The 21,775-nt window shown below is 43.4% G+C and overlaps 1 protein-coding gene across 3 annotated transcripts in view; it reads right to left on the minus strand.

The window, feature by feature from the left end:
- The window catches only part of fut11 (fucosyltransferase 11 (alpha (1,3) fucosyltransferase)), a 54,815-nt gene that overhangs the window by 10,202 nt on the left and 22,838 nt on the right, over positions 1–21,775 (minus strand). The window contains exons 3-4 of one of the 3 annotated variants that reach the window (XM_048563350.2): positions 21,532–21,656; positions 1,115–1,416 (exon numbers count right to left, since the gene is read on the minus strand). The exons of 1 other annotated variant lie outside the window; for it this stretch is intronic. In XM_048563350.2, coding sequence (XP_048419307.1) covers positions 21,542–21,656 — 115 coding nt within the window. In that variant the 3' untranslated portion in view covers positions 1,115–1,416; positions 21,532–21,541. Of the gene's footprint in view, positions 1–1,114; positions 1,417–21,531; positions 21,657–21,775 lie in introns of those variants that run through there. One more of the 3 variants, XM_048563351.2, reaches the window with a different exon arrangement.

Genomic DNA, 21,775 nt, shown 5'->3' on the forward strand with positions numbered 1-21,775 from the left:
CATATGAATTGGCAGAGTGTGAGGTGCATCACTGGGTCAGTTTAATATTTACCCAGGACTTAAATTGTTTATTAAAATTTCTGCTGAGTAGCTACTAACAGAAGCTGAACTCTCTGAATTTTCTGACGTTGAGGATTTTTTGAAGGGTTCCAAGCAAAGATGAAATTGCCCATTGGAGTCTTTAATTCCGGGGGCAATTCCCATAGAGTCTGGTGACTCTGGGATTCCGCAGGGTCCCAATGTGCTACACCAAGGCAGACTGCTCCAACATCTCTCAGTCCATTGAGATATTTAGGGCATAGAGTTATGTTTATACGCACAGCAATTCAGCCAGAGAAACCCCTAAGGAAGGGAGAAATAGAGAAATATACTGAGGGCTTGGGAGGGATTAAGGTGGGAGCAGGTTTTGTAGACACAACGGTACAAACACTGATATAGACCCATTAGGCTGGTTGGACAGTTTCTCTGCTGTGTACTAAATACAGTCCTTTGGGTCACCCATTTGTGTGTGGCATGATGGCTCAGTGGTGAGCAAATGCTGCCTTGCAGTGCCAGGGACCTGGGTTCAATTTCACTTTTGAGTGATTGTCTTTGTGGAGTTTTCACGTGTGGGATTCCTCCAGGTGCCCTGGTTTGCTCCTATAATCCAAAGATATGCGGGTTAGCCATAGAATTACAGGGACAGGGTCTGTGTGGGATGCTCTTTGGAGGATTGGTGTGAACCTAACGGGCCAAATGGCCTGCTTACACACTTTGAGGATTCTGTGAGTTCCCTCACAACTCCATGAAGCATTTTGGGACAATCAGCACAGGAAAAGATCAGTTCTTCAGCAGTGAGATTTTCTACCCAGACCATTAACAGTAAAATGCAGCATTAAGAATCAACTTACAGCTTTGTTTTGGGGTGGGGAATCATTGAGAATTATTTATACATCTGCTACACACAGACAACATCCCTATCACAAGCTATTACAAGTTGAAATTGAGTGTGAATTTCAGATTCTATCTGACTACCATTCGCTTATTACAATGACTGGAATAAATGTGAAAGATACCAGACATGCATTTAGCTATAATTTGATTTGCATTCTGACATGTTCAAACTCCTGTTAATTATTAACAGTTCCACTTAGAGTACGATCTGGAGATGCAGTAATGCGTAACAGCACGAATAAAAAAAAAGAACTGCTTCTTGGCTTCTGGTGAGTGTGTTTGTACTCAATTATAACTGACAGCTAAGAGACAAGCTAATTTTCTCCATCATAATTCAAGTCTGAGCTGATGTGTCTCTTCTAGACTGCAATGTGGTTCATGCTTGCAGATGACAATTAACACTTGGAGATATTTTCCCATGTTGGAGGCATCCACAGCTGCTCAAGTTGTTGTTTTAAAACACACTTGGAAGAATTTTGAACTCTGCAAATAAACAACACCAGAATTAGGAGGAGGAATAGGCCATTCAGCCCCTGAAGCATGCTGCGCCCTTTGATAGGATCATGGTAGCTCTGATTGTGATCTCAGTGCCACTTTCCTATGAGTCCCTATAACCATTGTCAAACAAATACCTACAAAGAACAATACAGCAGGAGAACAGGCCCTTCGGCCCTCCAAGTCTGTGCCGACACATTTTGCCCTTCCATGCTAAAACTGTCTTACAGGATCCCTATCCCTCTATTCCGTTCCTATTCATGCATTCATCCAGGTGCTTCTTGAAAGCTGCTGTTATGTCAATTTCCACCACTTCCTCTGGCAGTGTGTTCCAGGCACTCACCACCCTTTGTGTGAAAAACCTGCCTCGCACATCTCTTTCAAACTTACCCCTCTGCACTTTCAACTTGTGTCCCCTATAAATTCACCCCTCCACCCTGGGAAAAAGCCTCATACTCTTTACTCTACCCGTGCCATTGACAATCTTATAAACTTCTATCAGATCACCCCCACTCCCAACCTCCTGCGTTCCAGTGAAAACAAACCCAATCTATCCAACCATTCTTCACAGCTGAAATCCCCCATAGCAGGCAACATCTCTACCCTCTCCAAACCATCCACATCTTTCTGGTGAGACAGTAGGAACTGCTGACACTGGAGAATCTGAGATAACAAGGTGTGGAACTGGGTGAACACAGCAGGCCAAGCGGCATCAGAGGAGCAGGAAAGCTGACATTTCAGGTCTGGACCCCAGGAAAGCTGACGTTTCAGGTCTGGACCTGAAACATCAGCTTTTCTGTTCCTCTGATGCTGCCTGACCTGCTGTGTTCCTCCAGCTCTACACCTTGTTATCACATCCTTCTAGTACTGTGGTGACCAGCCTCAAAAAAGGTAACATCAAGAGTCCAATACACCTCTTCTTCCAAAGAAAAGTCATCTCATCATTTTGTAATGTAAATTCTGCAGTGATATCTACCTGAGTTCAGTCAGCTTAATGGGCAGGATGTCCCATCATTGAATGATATTGGATTAACCACATGAGATTGTGGGATTTCATCATCTCACGATTGCAGGTTGTCAGGCTGAATTCAATAAATCTCACCACTTGTGGCTGGCAAAAGGAAAATATCCACAGCACTACTTCCACTACCCTCTTTCTGCTCCCTCCCCAATCATTATTGCTTTTCCATTCTCTCCTAATCAGCATGCACTATAGCCTCGGCTTAAGCTATTGAGATAAATGTTATAGACACGACTTATGAAAGGTTTATCACATAATTAAAGGATTTGATAGGATGAAAACAAAGAGAGATGCTATTTCCTCCGACAGCAGACTCCACAACATTGGCACATTGTCGTGTACTGGCTGTGTATTGTTGACTGTGTATACACAAAATACATTGTTGTGTATTTTACATGTTTGATTGGACTCAGAACAATGCAGCCATTATATTGGTTTCTAAGTGTGCAACAGATTTACTGGCAAGACTTCTAAAAAATCCCTTCAATAATAAAACATTGAATCCCTGTAGTAAGGAAGCAGGCTATTCAGCCCATTCAGTCCACACCAAGAGCATCCCATCCAGACTCTTTCCCTGTAACCCTGCAATTCCCATAGCTAATCCACCTAGCCTGCACATTATGGATCAATTTAGCATGGCCCATCGACATAACCAGCGCATCTTTGAACTGTGGAAGGAAAGCAGAGCACACAGAAGAAACCAATGCAGATACGGGGAGAATATGCAAACTCCACACTGACAGTTGCCCGAGGCTGGAATCAGACCCAGTCCTTGGAGCTGTGAAGTAGCAGTGCTAACCACCTAGCCACCATGCCACTCCAAAATGTATCCACCAAGCTTAGTTCAGCTCCCAGCAGCTTTTCTATTTCTTTTGCTCAGATTCAATCCTCAGGTGTAATCAGTCAAGCACAGCGAGCATAGATCGGTAATCAGATTCAGAACAATTAGACCATGGATCATAGAAGGCAAAACTGTAACATTTGAACTAGGAAGTAATTCTTCAGGCATAGGGTTGTGGAAATCTAGAACTTTCTTCCTCAAAAATCAGTTGGTGCTGCGCTGGGGGCATCAACAGAAAAGTCCGAAACTGAGATTGATGGGTATTTGTTGAGCAAATGTGTTAAAGCAACAACAGTAAGGCAGGTAGATGGTGTTTAAAAAAAAACAGCCATGATTTAATAAATGGGGGAACCAGCTTAAACAGTCTGCATCTCATTACCATGTTCCACCAAAGAAGTGTTATCTTTAAAAGGTATTTCTAACCTTTATGCAGGCTGGATGGAGGCATTACACTATCCCTCTCTCGCACCATTATGCAACTTTAAAAAATGCCTTTATTAATAGATGTCTGATCTTTAGAAAACTCAGATTAATACAATTAGTGTCTGACTCAAACAGCACTCTGGATAATAGATGAGCATCTCAGGCAGGAGTTAACATTACCTCAGTGTTTGGCAATGGGCATTTTAGGAGATATTAAAGGATCAATGCTTTGAAAGTTTTTATTGCGGGAAGCATTAGTCATGGCTATTGCATTGCTCAGTTTTACTCGCTGCTGCAGTAAATTGATGGAGAGTATTAACCTCCACTATACACAAGAGCAGAAAAAGATAGGAGCAGGAGAAGGTCATTCAGCCCACCGAGCTTCTGCGAGGTTATAAAAGATCGTGGCAGATCTGATGTTTTGTTAGGTTGAAATTCCTGCCTGCCCTCCCCTTGACTCATGTGTCTGTTGAACTCAACACTTAATAAATTCCACATCCCAGCTTCCGCTGGTGTTTATGAAGAGAATTCCAAACACGAATGACTCTCTGAGGAAGAAATTGCTCCTCATCTCCATCTCAGAAAGTTCTGAAACCATACCCTGTAGGTCTAAACCCCAAAATGAGGAGAAACAATCTCTCAGTCCCCTCCATATTGTGGCCTCCTGTTACTGTATGACCATCTCTCAGCTCCATTAAGCATGAGCCCAATCTATGTTGGAGAAAGAAAGAACAGGCCCTCATGTTTTGTTTATTTGGCCTCACAGAGATTTCAGTGTAACTTACAGCAATTAAGCCATTTGAAAGGTAGTCTCTGTTAGCATTTCGAGAATTGGAACATTCAGCTGGCAAGTCCCCAAAAATATAAAATGTGATAATAACACCCATTTTAGCATTCTTGAAAGGTGAAAATTCCCCAAATGTTGCCATAAGGTCTTCCACAGGTATCAAATTGATGATTTGACACCTTCATCTAAAGCCTCATGACGTGCACTGGTGTGTTAGCCTACAGCATATGTTCAAGAGCCTGGAATATGAGGTGAACCCATAATCATCAAATGTGTTGTGAGATTGCTACCCAAAGAACCACACAGATGTTAAGGAATTGGTTAGACAGTCAGCACCATGGACAAGATCACTTGGCCAGCAGCGGGTGTCTCAATGTGGACTTTACCAGTTTCAAAATCTCCCCATGTCCCAGCCTCAACCCAAGACCAGCCCTCCCTCTCATCCTGGCCTCCTTGACCTGACACAACCTGCCCATCTTCTCTCCCACCTATCTGCCCCTCCCATCTCGCTGACCAATCCCCACCACTGCCAACCTGCGCTCACCTATCACTATCCCACCTGCCCTCCCCAGTCCCACCCCTCCTCTCTGCATTGTTTTCTGCACTCCCTTCCCCCTCCCCCATTTCTGAGGAAGAGTCGGGACCCGAAACGTCAGCTTTCCTCTTCTTCTGATGCTGCCTGGCCCGCTGTTCTCATCCAGCTCCACACTGTGTTATCTCTGGAATTTAAGTTCATTCAAGTGGTCTGAGTTGTTCTAGCAATATATCTATTTTCATGCATATTCTAGTAGCTCTGGATAGAGATGGGTGAAGGATGATCCTTTAGAGCTGAGATGAAGAGGAATTTCTTCAGCCAGAGGGTGGTTAATCTGTTGAGCTATTGCTGTGGAGGCCAAGTCATTTAAGACAGAGATAGACAGGTTCTCGATTAGTAAGGGAATCAAGGGCTACAGGGAGAAGGCAGGAGAATGGGATTGAGAAACATATCAGTCATGATTGAACGGTGGAGCAGACTTGATGGGCTGACTGGCCTCATTCTGCTTTTAGATCTTGTGATTGTATGGTCTATAGAGGCTCCAACACATCCATCACATTTATTCCAACTCATGGGTGATCAGGAATCTCCTGTGGTCTCAAAGCCCACCATTTTGTCTTCTTCTGGTATTCAGGGCGATACCTGTCATAGTGTGTGGTATCTGTCAAGGACCTAAGACTGTTGTTGTTGTGAGGAAATGGTTGAGTTGCAGTGACATGGTTCTGACTGTCTGGGAGGTTGTCCCACATTATAACTAGCTGTAGGTGTATGGATATGGTGTACTGGGGGATGGACAATCCATTTGGTCATATCATGGACATCCTTGTTCAGCGAGTCCTCGGCTAGGGGTCAAACCCAGATCTGGTGCTTCAGGAGTGGGCACTCTACCCAATGCACAGCAAGACCTGCCCACCTCATCTATAGACCTGAGGTAACATCGTGTGAAATAGTTTACCTGTCTTGAGTAATAGGTAACTGTTGTCAGTTTTGGGACACCAGGGCCATAATTAGCTCAAAATTTGATTTTTGGTTTTTGTTTTCCGATTGGTTCTTTGTTCCAAAAATTAGGTGACAGAAATCCCCAGCTTATTCAAGCGAAGTACACCCATTGTCAGGAGGACATGGACTGCAGATATCTGGCAAATGAACGAATTGGACAGTGAGGAGAAGTTGATTTCAAAAGTCAATGAAATGGTAGCTGGAACGCACTGACTGAAGGGTTCACCAGAAACAGATGAAAAAATAGTGCCTCCGAAGTGTCGTCACTGTTGTAATGGAGGAAACATGGCAACCAATTTCCACACAGCAAGCTCCCAGTAACAGTAATATCTAAAGGTGGCATGGTGGCTCGGGGGTTGGCACTGCTGCCTCACAGCACCAAAGACCTGCGTTCAATCTTCACCCTCGGGCAACTGTCTGTGTGGAGTTTTCACGTTCTGTGTGGCTGTACTCTGGTTAAGTCCAACAATACAAAGGCATGCAGGTTAGGGTGGATTGGCCATGCTAAATTGCCTGTAGTGTTCAGGGATGTGTAGATTGGTTTGGTTATTGGGGGTGAGCTTGTTGGGCTGAAAGGCCTGTTCCCGCACTATAAGAATTCTATGATATTAAGGACCAGATCATCTATTTTCATGATATTTATTGAGGGATAAATATCAGGCAGAATATTGGGGATAAGATCCCTCCCCCTCAAAGCAATGATGGGACCTTAGTTTAATATTTTCCTCCAAAAGATGGCTCCTTCAACACTCCCTCTAAGCACTACCCTGGATGTTCGTCCCCAAGAGTTAGATTTGAAAACTCAGCCCCGATTCAAATGCAAAAGCGTTACAAACTGAACCACAGCCACCTCCGACTTTGGGCAGAACAGTGGCTCAGTGGTTAGCACTGCTGCCTCACAGCTCCAAGGACCTGGGCTCAATTCCAGCTGCATGCTGTGTGGAGTTTGCACATTCTCCCTGTGTCTGTGTGGGTTTCTTCTGGGTGCTCTGGTCTCCTCCCACAGCCCAAAGGTGTGCAGGCTAGGATGAATCGGCTACACTGAAGTGTCTAGGGAGGTACACGTCTAGGTGGATCAGCCTTGGGGAAATGCAGGATTAGAGGGATGGGGTGGGTTTGGGCAGGATGCTGTTCAGAGGGGTGGTGCAGACTCAATGGGCTGAATGGTCTGCTTCCACACTGTAGGGATTTTATGATTTTTTATTTATGTTCAAAACTTAGAACAGCAACTTTCAAAAAGGAATTGGATGTGTATCTGAAAAGGAACATTTCACCAGCTTATGGAGAGAAAGCAGGACTGTGGGAATAATACTCTTTTCTAGGAGCTGTTGGCTCCTTCGACGCTGCATCATTAATTAATTCAATGAGAAAAACAGCGAAAGAAATTCAGTTTGACATCCTGAAGTAAATTGCGCACAAGGTTATAATCAAAAAGTGGAATGTTGGACTAAATACGGCTCTCTTTTCTAAAAGGTAGCACAGACATTTCTATACTTCTATACGTATTTCAGGGACTTTGCTCACTTTTCTTTGATTGATTTGTTAGGACATTATCTTGTATTTTGTCCTGTACTGTCCTGTAGCTGTTGGGTGACTTTTAATGCAGCTGGGAAACACAGTGTGATTTCTGTCCTCTCAATGTGAGAAGACAACTCCATTTAATGAGAGTGATAATGGGAACTGCAGATGCTGGAGAATCCAAGATAACAAAGTGTGGAGCTGGATGAACACAGCAGGCCCAGCAGCATCTCAGGAGCACAAAAGCTGACCTTTTGGGCCTAGACCCTTCATCAGAGAGGGGGATGGGGAGAGGGTTCTGGAATAAATAGGGAGAGAGGGGAAGGCGGACTGAAGATGGAGAGAAAAGAAGATAGGTGGAGAGGAGAGTATAGGTGGGGAGGTAGGGAGGGGATAGGTCAGTCCAGGGAAGACAGACAGGTCAAGGAGGTGGGATAAGGTTAGTAGGTAGGAAATGGAGGTGCGGCTTGGGGTGGGAGGAAAGGCTGGGTGAGAGGAAGAACAGGTTAGGGAAGCAGAGACAGGCTGGGCTGGTTTTGGGATGCAGTGGGGGGAGGAGATGAGCTGGGCAGGTTGTGTGATGCAGTGGGGGGGGGAGGGGACGAACTGGGCTGGTTGTGGGATGCAGTGGGGGAAGGGGAGATTTTGAAGCTGGTAAAGTCCACATTGATACCATTGGGCTGCAGGATTCCCAAGCAGAATGTGAGTTGCTGTTCCTGCAACCTTCGGGTGGCATCCTTGTGGCACTGCAGGAGGCCCATGATGGACATGTCATCTGAAGAATGGGAGGGGGAGTTAAAATGGTTCACGACTGGGAGGTGCAGTTGTTTTCTGCGAACCGAGCGGAGGTGTTCTGCAAAGTGGTCCCCAAGCCTCCGCTTGGTTTCCCCAATGTAGAGGAAGCAACACAGGGTGCAATGGATACAGTATACCACATTGGCAGATGTGCAGGTGACCCTCTGCTTAATATGGAAAGTCATCTTGGGGCCTGGGATAGGGGTGAGGGAGATGGTGTGGGGGCAAGTGTAGCACTTCCTGCGGTTGCAGGCGAAGGTGCTGGGTGTGGTGGGGTTGGAGGGCAGTGTGGAGCGGACAAGGGAGTCACGGAGAGAGTGGTCTCTCCGGAAAGCAGACAAGGGTGAGGATGGAAAAATGTCTTGGGTGGTGGGGTCGGATTGTAGATGGCGGAAGTGTCGGAGGATGATGCGTTGTATCCGGAGGTTGGTGGGGTGGTGTGTGAGAACGAGGGGGTTCCTCTTTGGGCGGTTGTGGCGGGGGCGGGCTGTGAAAAATACAATCTTCTTTCAGCGGATAATGGTTCTGTAACAATATTTTTTGATAGCTATTTCTCTTTGAATGCAAACATATTCATTGAGTTGTTAAACCAACTCAGGCAAACCCATGTAAAGGGATGGTTTGTGCAGATGTCTGCCTGGATACACCCAGTTCAGGCTCATACATGTTCCATGCTGCAAGACTTGTGTTGCAACACTTCGTATCATGTTGCACCAAAAAGTTACAAACAATAAGATATTAGACGCTACACTAATTTAATGAGTAACTGTGAAAATATTTGGCAGCCCTGCAAAATCTAACATGGTTGATGTCATCATTAGATTTTGTCAGTGCATTCGCCAACTTGACAGTCTTTGGTGGTATTGAGTCTGAGCATTGCTGTCCAAAAGACACATTTTATAGAAGTTTTCCATGTTGCGCTGATCGTGACAGTTCACGACAACACCAATGCAACAGCAAGAACAACATTTACACTGCTTGGGAGGAGAGTGCTGGCTGAACATACTTGACAGCCGTGCTACCTTTGTCCAAGCCTTGCTCATCTACCCCACCACAGCGAGCTGACCTACACCTCGGCTTTAACATTCTCATTCTCATTTACAAATCTCCCCAAGGTTTTGCATGTCTCATACCCCCAACAATGTGCGTACTCTCCTTGAGCCCTAAAACCCTCTGAGATCCCTGCTCCAAATCTGACTCATTGTGAATGTGTTTTTGGCTATGACATTGCAACTGTGTCTTCATCTAGCTAATGCCTAAGTTCTGGAATTCCCTTCCTAAATCTCTCTCTCACTCTTCTGTTTTTAAACACTCTACATAAGAACTGGGAGCAGGAGCGGGTCACCTGGCCTCTAAAACATGCTCTGCCAGTCAGTAAAATCATGGCCAATCTGACCAGACTTTAACGCTACTTTCTTATGAGTCCCGATAGCCCTTGAACATCAAGGACCAACCTAAAATAAAACAAAGAAATGCAGAGGCTGGAAACCTGAAACAAAAACAGAAATTGCTGGAGAAACTCAGCAGACCTGGCAGCATCTGTTGAGAGAGAAACAGAGTTAACGTATTCTGTGGAAATGTTAACTGTGCTTTCTATCCACAGATGCTGCCAGATCTGTTGAGTTTTTCAGCAATTGCTGTTAAGAATCCATCCAGCTTAGCTTTGATTGATTCAGCAATTACTTCTCTCGTGTGAGAAGGAATTCTAAACACCAGCAACTCTCAACAAGACGTTCGTGAACCAGATGAGTTCAATTCTACAATAATCAATAATAGCTGATGCAGACACCATTACTGAAATTAGTTTTGTGATTCGGACTTTTACTAACTGAATTCAAATTCACGATGAGATTTGGACTCATGTCCCCTGAGAATTAATTTAGACCTTGGGATTACTAGCTTAGTAACAGCACTGAAACACTAGAGTTGTCCTCTACGTCTCAGGAAGCCTGGTGGAAAGTAAACGTCTCTGGTTTGTATATTTTACCAGAAGGAATTGTGGTCTGCAGGCAAGCTATTGATGGAACACTCGTATAAAACCAATTAATGTCCTTTAGCTATCATCTGAAACTCTGCTTCCCTTGCACTATGTCCTGTTCACCCATCACCCCTGTGCTCACTGTTCTAGCTGCTTCCCACTTGAGCAAAGCCCAAATTTAAAGTTCTCATCAATCATTGCAAAGCATTCCATGGCACCATCCTTTCCTAACGATACAGGGCATTGGTGAGGCCACATTTGGAGCACTGGATATAATTTTGGGTGCCCTAAAGTGGCAAAGCAGCCAAAAAGACTGGCAAGGAGGTTACTGAAGGTTTGAGTTATAAGGAGGGGCCAGATAGGCTGGAACGTCTTTAGCCTGGACAGTAGGAGGCTGCGGGGTGACCTTACAGAGGTTTATAAAATCATGAGGGGCATGGATAGAGTAAATAGGAAGGGTTCTTTTTCCTCTAAGGGAAGACAGTCCAAACCTAGAGGTGTAAGGCGAGAGGGGAAAGGTTTAAAAGGGGCCTGATGGGTAACTTTTTCACACAGAGGCTGGGGGTGTATGTGGAATGAAGAAGCGGTAGAGCTGGGTACAATTACAATATTTAAAAGACCATTTGGGCAGATTCATGGATCGTAAGGGGATATGGGCCAAACACAAGCAAATAGGACCAGTTCGGTTTATGGTTGGCACAGATGAGTTGGGCCAAAGGGGCGATTTCCATGCTGTATAACTCAATGAATCTATGACTTTATCTCTGTAACCTTCTCCAGGCCAGCATTTCTTGCCCATCCCTAGTTGGCCTTGAGGAGCTGGTGGTGAGCTGCCTTCTTGAACTGCTGCAGTCCACCTGCGGTGGGTTGACCCACAATGCCATTAGGGAGAGAATTTACAACTTTCCTTAAAATCTGGCCTAGCACAGCCTCAGTTTTTGTCATTCTGCCACTGGGAATCATGTCTTGGGCTGCAAATTCTCTCCCTAAACTTCTCGGATTCTCTATGCTTCTTTAGGATGGTGTTCGAATCCTATATTTCCAACCATATTTTTGGTAAGCTGCTTTAATGACCCCCTAACAGTTTGATTTCAAGTACTTTCTAAAGGTTGTGAAACTTGATATGTCATAACAGTAAAAGCTATCGGTTTAGTGCTGGAAAGTGGGACTCATGTAGATTTAAAGTTGTTTCTTGTCAGTGTAGACCTGATGGGATGAAGTGCCTCCTCTGCAGTGAATGAGTCTGTGATTAGTTCAATAGCCCGCCTGCAAACACTTTCTACATCAAAAGTCCTATGTAAACATTGTTCAAGCAAAACGTGTCTTATATATATTTGTCTATCTATAAAATATCTATATTTATCATTCCAGTGTGTTGTAGACATTTTGGCACTATCACCATTAAAATGGGTGTTTTTATTGACCAAATTAAGCTGTCATTGTTATATAGCCCAGACTGCAGTGTTCAATTCCATTTGAACTCAGATGTGAGAAAGTGCATGTGTTCAACTTGAATGTCCTGAACAGTTGCAGATAAATCACAGCTGCATGAAGGGTTATTATTAATCCCATGCAAGATTGAACGGAGATCAATTCACTGTGCTTACATCAAAAGCCAAGATTTTAATTCCACATAATCCTGATAATTTGAAATGCCTCCTTGCTCAGAGATCCAAAAGGTCCACAGGGTTGAGTTAAGTAAATTGCCTTACAAAACATGGGCTTGGCCACAATTATTGCATCATTTTAACAGATGACTTGAAGTTGCTTGATTCAGGTTAAGAGAAATTGACTGTATTCATAATAAAAAACAAGTGAATACAAAAGATTGGATTTTACAGCCATCCACTTGGTATAAGTTGTTCCAGGAAGGTGGAATGGTGTGTAGGCAGAATATAGCGGTCCGCAAGGCCACTGTATTCTGGTCCACACCCAATAGTAAACAGTATGTGGGGTGGAGAGGCACAAGATCATTTTCTAAATTTGAATATTTTAACATCATTTTCTAAAGAAACACTAGCATCAGATGAGTTGTTAACAAACCAGTAGACCCGTAGTGTAATGGAATTGAGACCCTGGAGCAACCCCTTGTGATGTTGAATTGGAACTGGACACCAAGCAAGTTTTGTTTTGGGTTTTTTTTGTGTTTTTGATTTTAAAAGACCAAAAAAAATGAATCAAAATAAAAATTGTATGCTACTGAAACGTAATAATTGTAAGAAATCTGGAAGTAATTGTGAAACTGGATGGGGTTCAGGAAAGATTTACAAGGATGTTGAAAGGGTTGGCTGGTTTGAGCTATGGGGAGAGGCCGGATAGGCCAAGACTATTTTCCCAAGGATGGTCGGAGGCTGACGGGTGGCCTTATAGAGGTTTATAAAATCACGAGGGGCATGGATAGGGTGAATAGACAAGATATTTTCCCCAGGTGGGGTAGTCCAAAACTAGAGGGCATAGGTTTAAGGTGAGACAGGGGAAAGATATGAAAGGGACCTAAGGGGCAAATATTTCATGTAAAGGATGGTATGTGTATGGAATGAGCTGCCAGAGGAAGTGGTGGAGGCTGGTACAGTTACAACATTTAAAAGGCATCTGGATGGGTATATGAATAGGAAGGGTTTACAGCAATGTGGGCCAAATGCTGACAAATGGGACTAGATTAATTTAGGATACCTGGTCTGCATGGACGTGCTGTACAATTCTTTGACTTTAAGTCTAGAAACGAGCCTGAATCTCAGGAGCAGCTGAAAGATCAACACGGCTTTCAGTCTTGCATCTTAAAGCTACCTGCTGTGTGTCACAGATGGGGTTGCAAATGATGAATATTGGCTTTCAAACCCACATTACTCCCCTCCCATGGAAAATCCAACCCCACACCTTGACATGTAACCTTGGCAATCAGGACACAAATTAATCCACAATTCCTCTTTTTAGCCTTTAATTACATGTGTTAACTAACAAAAAAAAAGCTGGAAGTTATGTGGGGGCGGAGAAAGATTTCAGGCAAAGCGTAATGCAGGAAAATGCCATTTGGTTCATCCACTCTGTGATAGCTAAAGTTTCACAACTAAACATTTCCCTACGGTGTAATCCCCAGGGAACGAAAAAGCACAGAAAAACCAGTGGCCAATACAGGAAGTAAAATATTCTATAAAGTTCTTCAGCAATCATCTTACGTGATCTAACTCTGGTCCAGGAGACCAGCTCAAGCAATTGTAAACTGATGTCCCACTGTCAGACGGCAGGGCACGAAATCCCTACAGTGTGGATGCAGGCCATTCAGTCCATCAAATCCACACCAATCCCCCAAGAGCATTCCACCCAGATCTGCTCACCCACCCAGTAACCCTGCATTTCCCATGGTTAACCCACCCAGTCTACACATGCATGGATGCTATGGGCAATTTAGCACAGCCAATCCACCTAACCTGCACATCTTTGGACTGTGGGAGGAAACCAGGGCACCTGGAGGAAACCCACGCAGACACAGGGAGAACATGCAAACTCCACACAGTCACCCGAGGGTGGAATTGAAGCCAGGTCCCTGGCGCTGTGAGGCAGCAGTGCTAGCCACTGAGCCACTGTGCTGTCTGTATGCACTAAAACTCAAGAGCTTCAAAATGAATGATATGGACGGTGAGTTGTAACTTTTTCACTGATGAATTAGAGAAGGATTTTATTGCTAAGATCACCACCACCTAATAGGGAACCAACGTCACTCAATTGCCCTTTAAATAACATCTGACGAATATCGATGCATCAGTTGCTATAATTAAACCCTGTAAAGGCCACAGTTGATTTAATAATGGGACTCACATTTCCTAATTACTTTTTCTTAAGAATTCTGTTGACTGAGCTAACATTTTTTCTGAAATCAATTAATTGTTGGCTTAATTAAACAATTACATAGTTGCAGCCCTGAACTTTGAGAAATCTATCACGCAGAGTACTGAATGGAACCATTAAAAAAATAAAATTGGAACTTCTAAAAAAAAATTATTGATTGGGTGTGGGTTTTGCTGGCTGGGCCAGTTTTTATTGCCCGTCCCTAGTTGCCCCTTGAGTGGCGCTGGTCAGTTGCCTTCTCGTCCTGCTGCAGTCCATGTGCTGTACGTGGAATAACAATGCCCTTATGGAAGGAGCTACCAGATTTCAACCCAGTGACACTGGAGGAACTGCGATATATTTCTACTGTCCTCCAGGTATGGGATAGGGGGAGCTCTGAGTAAAGCAATTGCTTTAGGAATCTGGTTTTGGGACCGTACCCTGGCCAGCATAGGGGTCTTTCCGAAGGGGTCAGCCAATCCCAGCAGCTCAAGCGTAACCTCGGCTTGAATTCACGGAAGGAGGAAAGTTCATTTGGGAGGACACTGAGCACAGTTAGAATCGGGGTCAGGAATGTGCAGAGGCTCAGTCGGCTTCAGTAAAGATCACTAACCCCTCCCGAGAAACACCTCAGCAATAAAACGCGCGAGACAGTCTGTAATAATGCCAAAGCTACATCGTTGTACGGCCTCTGAAGGGATCATTAAGAAGAAAGATTATGGTGATTAGAGAGAAATGCAAACAAATTGGCATTCAGAATATCGCTGGAGAGACTAATGCTTTTGGAAAGGAAGTAAATCTTAAAACATTTGAAAAATACACAGTAAAATCTGTCTTCATTTGGAATAACACTCCATCATCATTGCATGCACCAGAGCTAATTTCAATATAAATTTGCTGTATTCCTAAAGAGATCAGGCATTGACTTATGTGGAAGAACATGTAGGAATTACAAAGTACAGCGGAAATTCTGTGATTCAGTTTTATATCTATGTGCTCCTTAATGTAGAGTGTCAAGACACTGCAATATTTTAGTTAATTTTTCTGCAGTTTCGTAGTCTGTATTATTTAATGTTTTAACCAGGTGTATTCTTGTATAAATAGTGCACCTTCTTCAATAATCAGAAGTAGAATTTAGCACAGAGCTACAATTAAACCTTCCTGTCTAGACTCGGAGTATAATCTATTTTAGTTCCTTCAATTGTCTTCATGAATGCCTTTATATGCTCGTGTCTATTGCTTCTACATTCAATATAACCTCCTGAAGAAGGGGTAAAAATAGACAGACAGTCATCTTTTAAGAAGTCAGAAAATGTGACAGGAAACAGCCTGTTTTCAAAAATTATACTTTTATTTGTAAAAGATGTGAATGTTCATTATGTGGCAGTTCCAATTTGATGTCACAAAGTTCAATTCACTTTAAAGTCTCTCAGCGCAGTTTCAGAGGTATTTTACTATCCTTACAAATTTACAATGTTAAATTTATAATGCGCATTCATTATAACACAGACTCAGGTGTTTTATTTGGGGGAGGGAGGGGAAACATCGAAATGAAAACAGATAAAGGCGAAAGGGATGTTGCAGAAAACCAGATACTGAGCAACAGCAGTGAAGGCAGTTCATCTGTCTAAGTACATTCATCTATACAGGGGCCCCGTTCTCCTCATTCACTGTGTGAACCTTGTGCTGCTACATTGTGGAGCCCTGGAGACCCTACAAAGGCACAACCTTCGCTGACCCAGAAGCTGTTGCTGCTGAGCTATAAACTGTTCCTGCTAATTGTGTGTGCGATGCTTGGGAGCATGATCTGGAGGACTTGGCCATACCCACACACAGATAACAGTTGTAAAAAGTTCAGGGCCCTTTCTACGTAGCATCGGTGTCTTGCTGGTCAGTGACCAGGTATATCCTTTCAAAATGCAGCTTCCCCATTAATGTATTCAATTGGCAAAACGTGACAAGTAGAAACAAACTGCCAGGAAATAAGAGAGCGCGTTCGGGGTGTGGAATGCATTGCCAGAGAGGGTAGTGGAGCTGGCCTAGTTAGGGGCATTTAAGCGGCTATTGGATAGGCATATGGATGATAGTATAAGGTAGGGGTGGAGGTTAGATAGACCTTAGGTGTAGGGTAAAAGTTCAGCACAACATTGTGGGCCAAAGGGCCTGTACTGTTCTACGTTCTATTAAAATTCACTGTTCAATATTTGACATATTGTGTTCTACCCATAGCCACACCTGAACCTGCTGTCATGTTTCCATTGTTTAACTGCCTGGAATCTGGAATGAGGCAGCGAAAGATTTTCACAGATTTAGTCATACAGTTGGACAGCCTGGAAACAAATTCTTTGGTCCAACTCCTCCACGCCAACCAGATATCATGAATTAATCTAGTCCCATTTGTCAACATTTATGGGAAGGCAATGGTCCAGAAGTATTATCACTGGACTATTAATCCAGAGACCCAGATAAATATTTTCTTAGCCCTTTCAAGTTGTGCACCATCCTTCCTATCGCAGGGAGAGCAGAACTGAACACGGTATTCCAAAAGTGGCTTGACCAATGTCCTGTACAGCCACAACATGACAGCCCATCTCCTATACTCAAAGATTTATGAGAGTTTTACTGTGAATCTTTAGCTTAGCACAAACACCAAAATTCTATCTTTCCCTTCTGAATTATTTCCTTAATCCAGAAACTAGCTCTCTACTGGGGAAAACAACCTCGTACCTTTTTATATAAAAGTCAGATAAGAAATACTATGCTTCAGGGGCACTATAAACCAAACACCAGAGGTGAGAAACTTGGGAGAGGAGGAGTGCAGAGTGGGGAAGAGGAGAAGGAAGGGAGGGAGGGGGAAATTGGATCAAAATACTCAAAATTATATATTTATGAATGGAATGAATAGCAATGCCAACTGTATAGGCAAGTCACAATGACAATTTTCACACTACTGCACAGAATCAAAATTATCACCATAGTTTTGTGCATGGGAAATTGTGTCTCATAAACTTGACTTGAGTTTTTTGAAGAAGTAAAGAAGAGGGTCGAGGAGGGCAGAGCAGTGGACATGATCTATGGACTTCAGTAAGGCATTTGACAAGCTTCCTCATCGTTAGATCACATGGAACACAGAACTAGCCATCCTGATACAGAACTGGCTCCAAGGTAGAAGACAGAATGTGGTGGGGGAAGGTTGTTTATCAGGGTGTAGGCCTGTGACTAGCAGTCTACTGCAGGATTGGTGCTGGGTCTACTACTTTTTGGCATTTAAATAAGTGATTTGGATGTGAACATAAGAGTTGTGAATAGTAAGTTTGAAGACGACACCAAAATTGGAGACAGTGAAGAACGTTACCTCAGAGTATAACAGCTGAGGAATGGCAGGTGGAGGAGTTTAATTTAGATAAATGTGAGGTGCTGCATTTTGTAAAGGCAAATCAGGGCAGGACATATACAGTTCATGGTAAGGACCTGGGGAGTGTTGCTGAACAAAGGGACCTTGGAGTGCAGGTTCATTGTTCCTTGAAAGAGGAGTCACAGGTAGATAGGAGAGCGAAGAAGGCATTTGGTATGCTTGCCTTTATTGGTCAGTGTAGAGTATGGGAGTTGGGAGGTCATGTTTTGGCTGTGCAGGACATTGGTTAGGCCACTTTTGGAATACTGCATGCGAGTCTGGTCTCCCGCAGAGAGAGAATCGGGAGGATGGATGGAAGGATATTGTAAGACTTGAAAAGGGTTCAGAGAAGATTCAAAGATGGTGCCAGGGTTGGAGGTTTGGAGCTACAGGGAGGGGGTGAATAGGTTGGGCTATTTTCCCTGGAGCATTGGAGGCTGATGGGTGACGTTATTAGAGGTTTGTAAAATCATGAGGGGTTTGGAAAGAGTAAATAGACAAGATTTCTTCCTCAGGTAGGGGAGTCCAAAACTAGAGGGCACAGGTTTAAGGTGAGAGGGGAAAGACTTAAAAAGGGAGCTAAGGGGCAACGTTTTCTTTCAGAGGGTGGTGCGTGTATGGAATGAGCTGCCAGTGGAAGAGGGTACAATTACAACATTTAGAAGGCATCTGGATGGGTACATGAATAGGAAGGGTTTAGAGGGACATGGGCCAAATGCTGGCAAATAGGACCAGATTTATTTAGGATATCTGGTCAGTGGGGACAAGTTGGACCCAAGGGTTTATTTCTGTGCTGTATGACTTTGACTGAAATCCATGATATCTAATGAATTTTCTCTATGGAAAAACAGTTCAAAAAATGCATCTTATGAGGAACTGGAAAGCAGTAAAGAAACAATTGAATCTGGTCATAGAGCCATAGCACCAGGTGAGGAAACCTACAACAGTTAACCAAGTACAACTGAGACAGAAGCTTCAAATCTAAATTTAAAAAAGGTCCCTAGCTGAGGTCATATCACATATTTAGAGCCTGTGCTAACACCTGGACCGATCTCTGAAGTTGCAGAACAATTATTGCATTCATTGTATATCAATAGGAGGACTTGCCCTCTCCTCTGGGATCTGCGAGAAAGTAGCCAGCTAAAATAAATAGTAAAATATGGTTTTATAGTCTTGCATCATTCATTCAAAGACGTCAGTCACGAAATCATTGCAAGATGTGCTTGAAATATTGAATTTTGGCACGAGCGACTGAATGAAGGACAAACCTTGACATGTTAATCAATCTCAAAATCAGAAATGTTTACAACAAGGATAATGCCAAATAACTTTGCCAGTAATGGGTTACCCACTAACTGCCTCGATTTACATCTTGAATACACTCCATAACTGAGCTTTCACAGCTTGTTGGGTGGAGAATTGGAAAGATTCACAAGAAAACAGCTTTTCCTCACGTCGGTTCCAAATGACTGGTCCCGCATTCAGAAAATGTGATCCTAGTGAGTTTTAAATGTTTTTAAGGGGTGTGGATGTCACTAGCTAGGTGCCATTTGCTGCCCATTCCTAGTTATCCTTGAGAAACTGATTAGGAGCCGAACCACGGCATCCCTGGGGCATGGGAACGGAACGATGAGCCAAGGAAACCATCCTCTTGAGCCAAGTCCCTTCATAAAAGTATTAGATATTAGATCATGGCTTTTCTGTATCTTAACTTCATTTACATAACTTGGAACCATCACTCCTAAAACTCTAGCCCAAATAAAATCTTATCAGTCTCAGTTACTGAAATTTTCAATTGATGCCCAGTCCCAGTGGGTCTGGTGTAGAAAACATGAATATATAAGTCTGCTATTCTGTGATTGGAATGGATGTGTCATGAGGCACATCAGAGGTGACCTCTGATTGTTTGAAACTATTACCAAATGAAAAGCGAGAAGGAACAAAAAAAAAGAGCCTTTTCTTTTAGCACTAGCAAAACAAAACAATTGCTTAAATGCTGTCAGATACGATGAAGTGCTGGTGTATTGACCAAGTTTCAGCTCTACACAGAACAGAAGCTGAAAACCTCATTGTAAAGCTCCTTTATTTTGGCCTTTGCGTTTATAGGCAACAAGTCACGTTTCCACAGTAACAATGCTTGGCATGTCGAGGCAGTGTCTCTTATTCCCATGTGTAACAGTGGGGTAGTTGTGTAATCTTCAGCTATTGTCAGAGGAAAACTTCTTCAATATCATTTCTATGGTGCACACGGTCGAATGAATGACAATAGCTCAAAAAAGATTAAAAAGGTAATGTTGATTCTAAGGCATCAGCTTTTCAAAAAAATAAAGCACCTTTGTTATATTTCATTATACCCAAGAAACTGCTTTTGTGCACACAACCTTCTAGCGAGCCACTCGTGGTATCAATTATTAGATTTCACTGAGCTAAATATCCTAAATACGTTACATTTCAGAACTGGTGCATTGCTGCGCATTGTGCAGGACTAATTATTTTCAAATTACTTAAATGGAGAAACTTTAGTGTCAAGTATTTAGAACTATGGTGCAAATTGGTAAATGTGGTGCGATCGTACTTTGAGCATTAGGACAGCTTTGCACAAAAGGGATTGCTGCGCCCGTGTGCATGAGAATTGATGCATTGTGCTGTAAATGCTGTGATGGAACACCCCTGACTTGTCTGAATGAGGGCAGCTCTAACCTGAGAGAAACCCGACACCATCCAGGACAAGCAGCAGTCTGAATGGCAAGATAATAAAATGTGAGGCTGGATGAACACAGCAGGCCAAGCAGCATCTCAGGAGCACTCCTGAGATGCTGCTTGGCCTGCTGTGTTCATCCAGCCTCACATTTTATTATCTTGGAATCTCCAGCATCTGCAGTTCCCATTAAGTCTGAATGGCAATCTGTCAAGCCCCCTGAAACAGTCAGTCATTCTCTCCACTGATGTGCAGCAGAGTATGTAACATTTACAAGACGACTGTAACAACTCACCAAGGCTTCCAGGCCCTGACCTCTACGGAGGACAAGGACAGCAAATGCATGGGGACACACCCAGCTGAAAGATCCCTCCCAAATCACACATCATCCTGAAAAATATTGTTATCTATTGTGCAAAGAAGCGCAAAGTGTGGGGCTGGATGAACACAGCAGGCCAAGCAGCATCTTAGGAGCACAAAAGCTGACGTTTCGGGCCTAAACCCTTCATCAGAAAAGGGAGCTGGGGGAGAGGATTCTGAAGTAAATAGGGAGAGAGGGGGAGGCCTCCCCCAGCATCTGCAGTTCCCATTATCGCTGTTCTTTGCACTGTTGCAGGAACGTCAGACCAGGAGTAGACCATTCAGCCCATTGATCCTGCTCTGTTATTCAGTACGAATGTGGTTGACCATCTACTTCAATGTATTTGTCTGTCATTATTTTTATATCCCGTTACGTCACCCTGCTAATCTTTACTTTAATCATACTCAATGGCAGTTTGCACAGACCTCTGGGGTAGAGATTTCCAAAGATTCACTCTGCCACTAGTAAAAGGAAGTCATGATTTTGGTCCTTAGTGATTCCCCCTTGATCGGTGTTCAGGACTCCTTTCAGAAGTAGAAAGGAATTGCACATTTTACAGGAAGCTACCCGAGTCCCAGACAATTGCTTCCCAATACAAAATTTCAGGATGGGAGTAGTTAGCAAAATCGGGTACATTGCTCTTTGTCCCAGAGCATTTTCAACTTTCATTTTAAAACAGAGTTAAGAGAATTAAATTGTAAAGTCTCTCCTTGATATGCTGAGTTTATAGACCAGCACCACTTGACTTCCAGAACTCTGAAAAGTCAATAGAAACATAGCACTTCTAGAACCACTGCCAACATACCTCCAGGCCGAGCCAAATTTTGAAATGTTATTCCCTGGTTCTCGACTCCCTAACCAAGGGAAATGTCTTACCTGCATCCACCCTCTAACCTTTTCAGTATTTTGTAGGCTTTAATAAGCTCACCTCTCATTCTTCAAAACTCCATAGAATACTGGCTCCGTTTGCCCAATCTCTCTCCTCCATTAACACAATAAAGGTCTGCCAGGCAACTCACTGAAGGTGTATAAAAACTGGAGGAACTGCAGATGCTGTAAATGAGAAACAATAACAGAAGTTGTTGGAAAAGCTCAGTAGGTCTGGCAGCACCTGGGAAGAGAAATCAGAGTTGACCAAGTACAACAGAGACAGAAGCTTCAAATCCAATTTA

This window comes from Stegostoma tigrinum, chromosome 37, assembly GCF_030684315.1.
Source record: "Stegostoma tigrinum isolate sSteTig4 chromosome 37, sSteTig4.hap1, whole genome shotgun sequence".
NCBI lineage: Eukaryota > Metazoa > Chordata > Chondrichthyes > Orectolobiformes > Stegostomatidae > Stegostoma > Stegostoma tigrinum.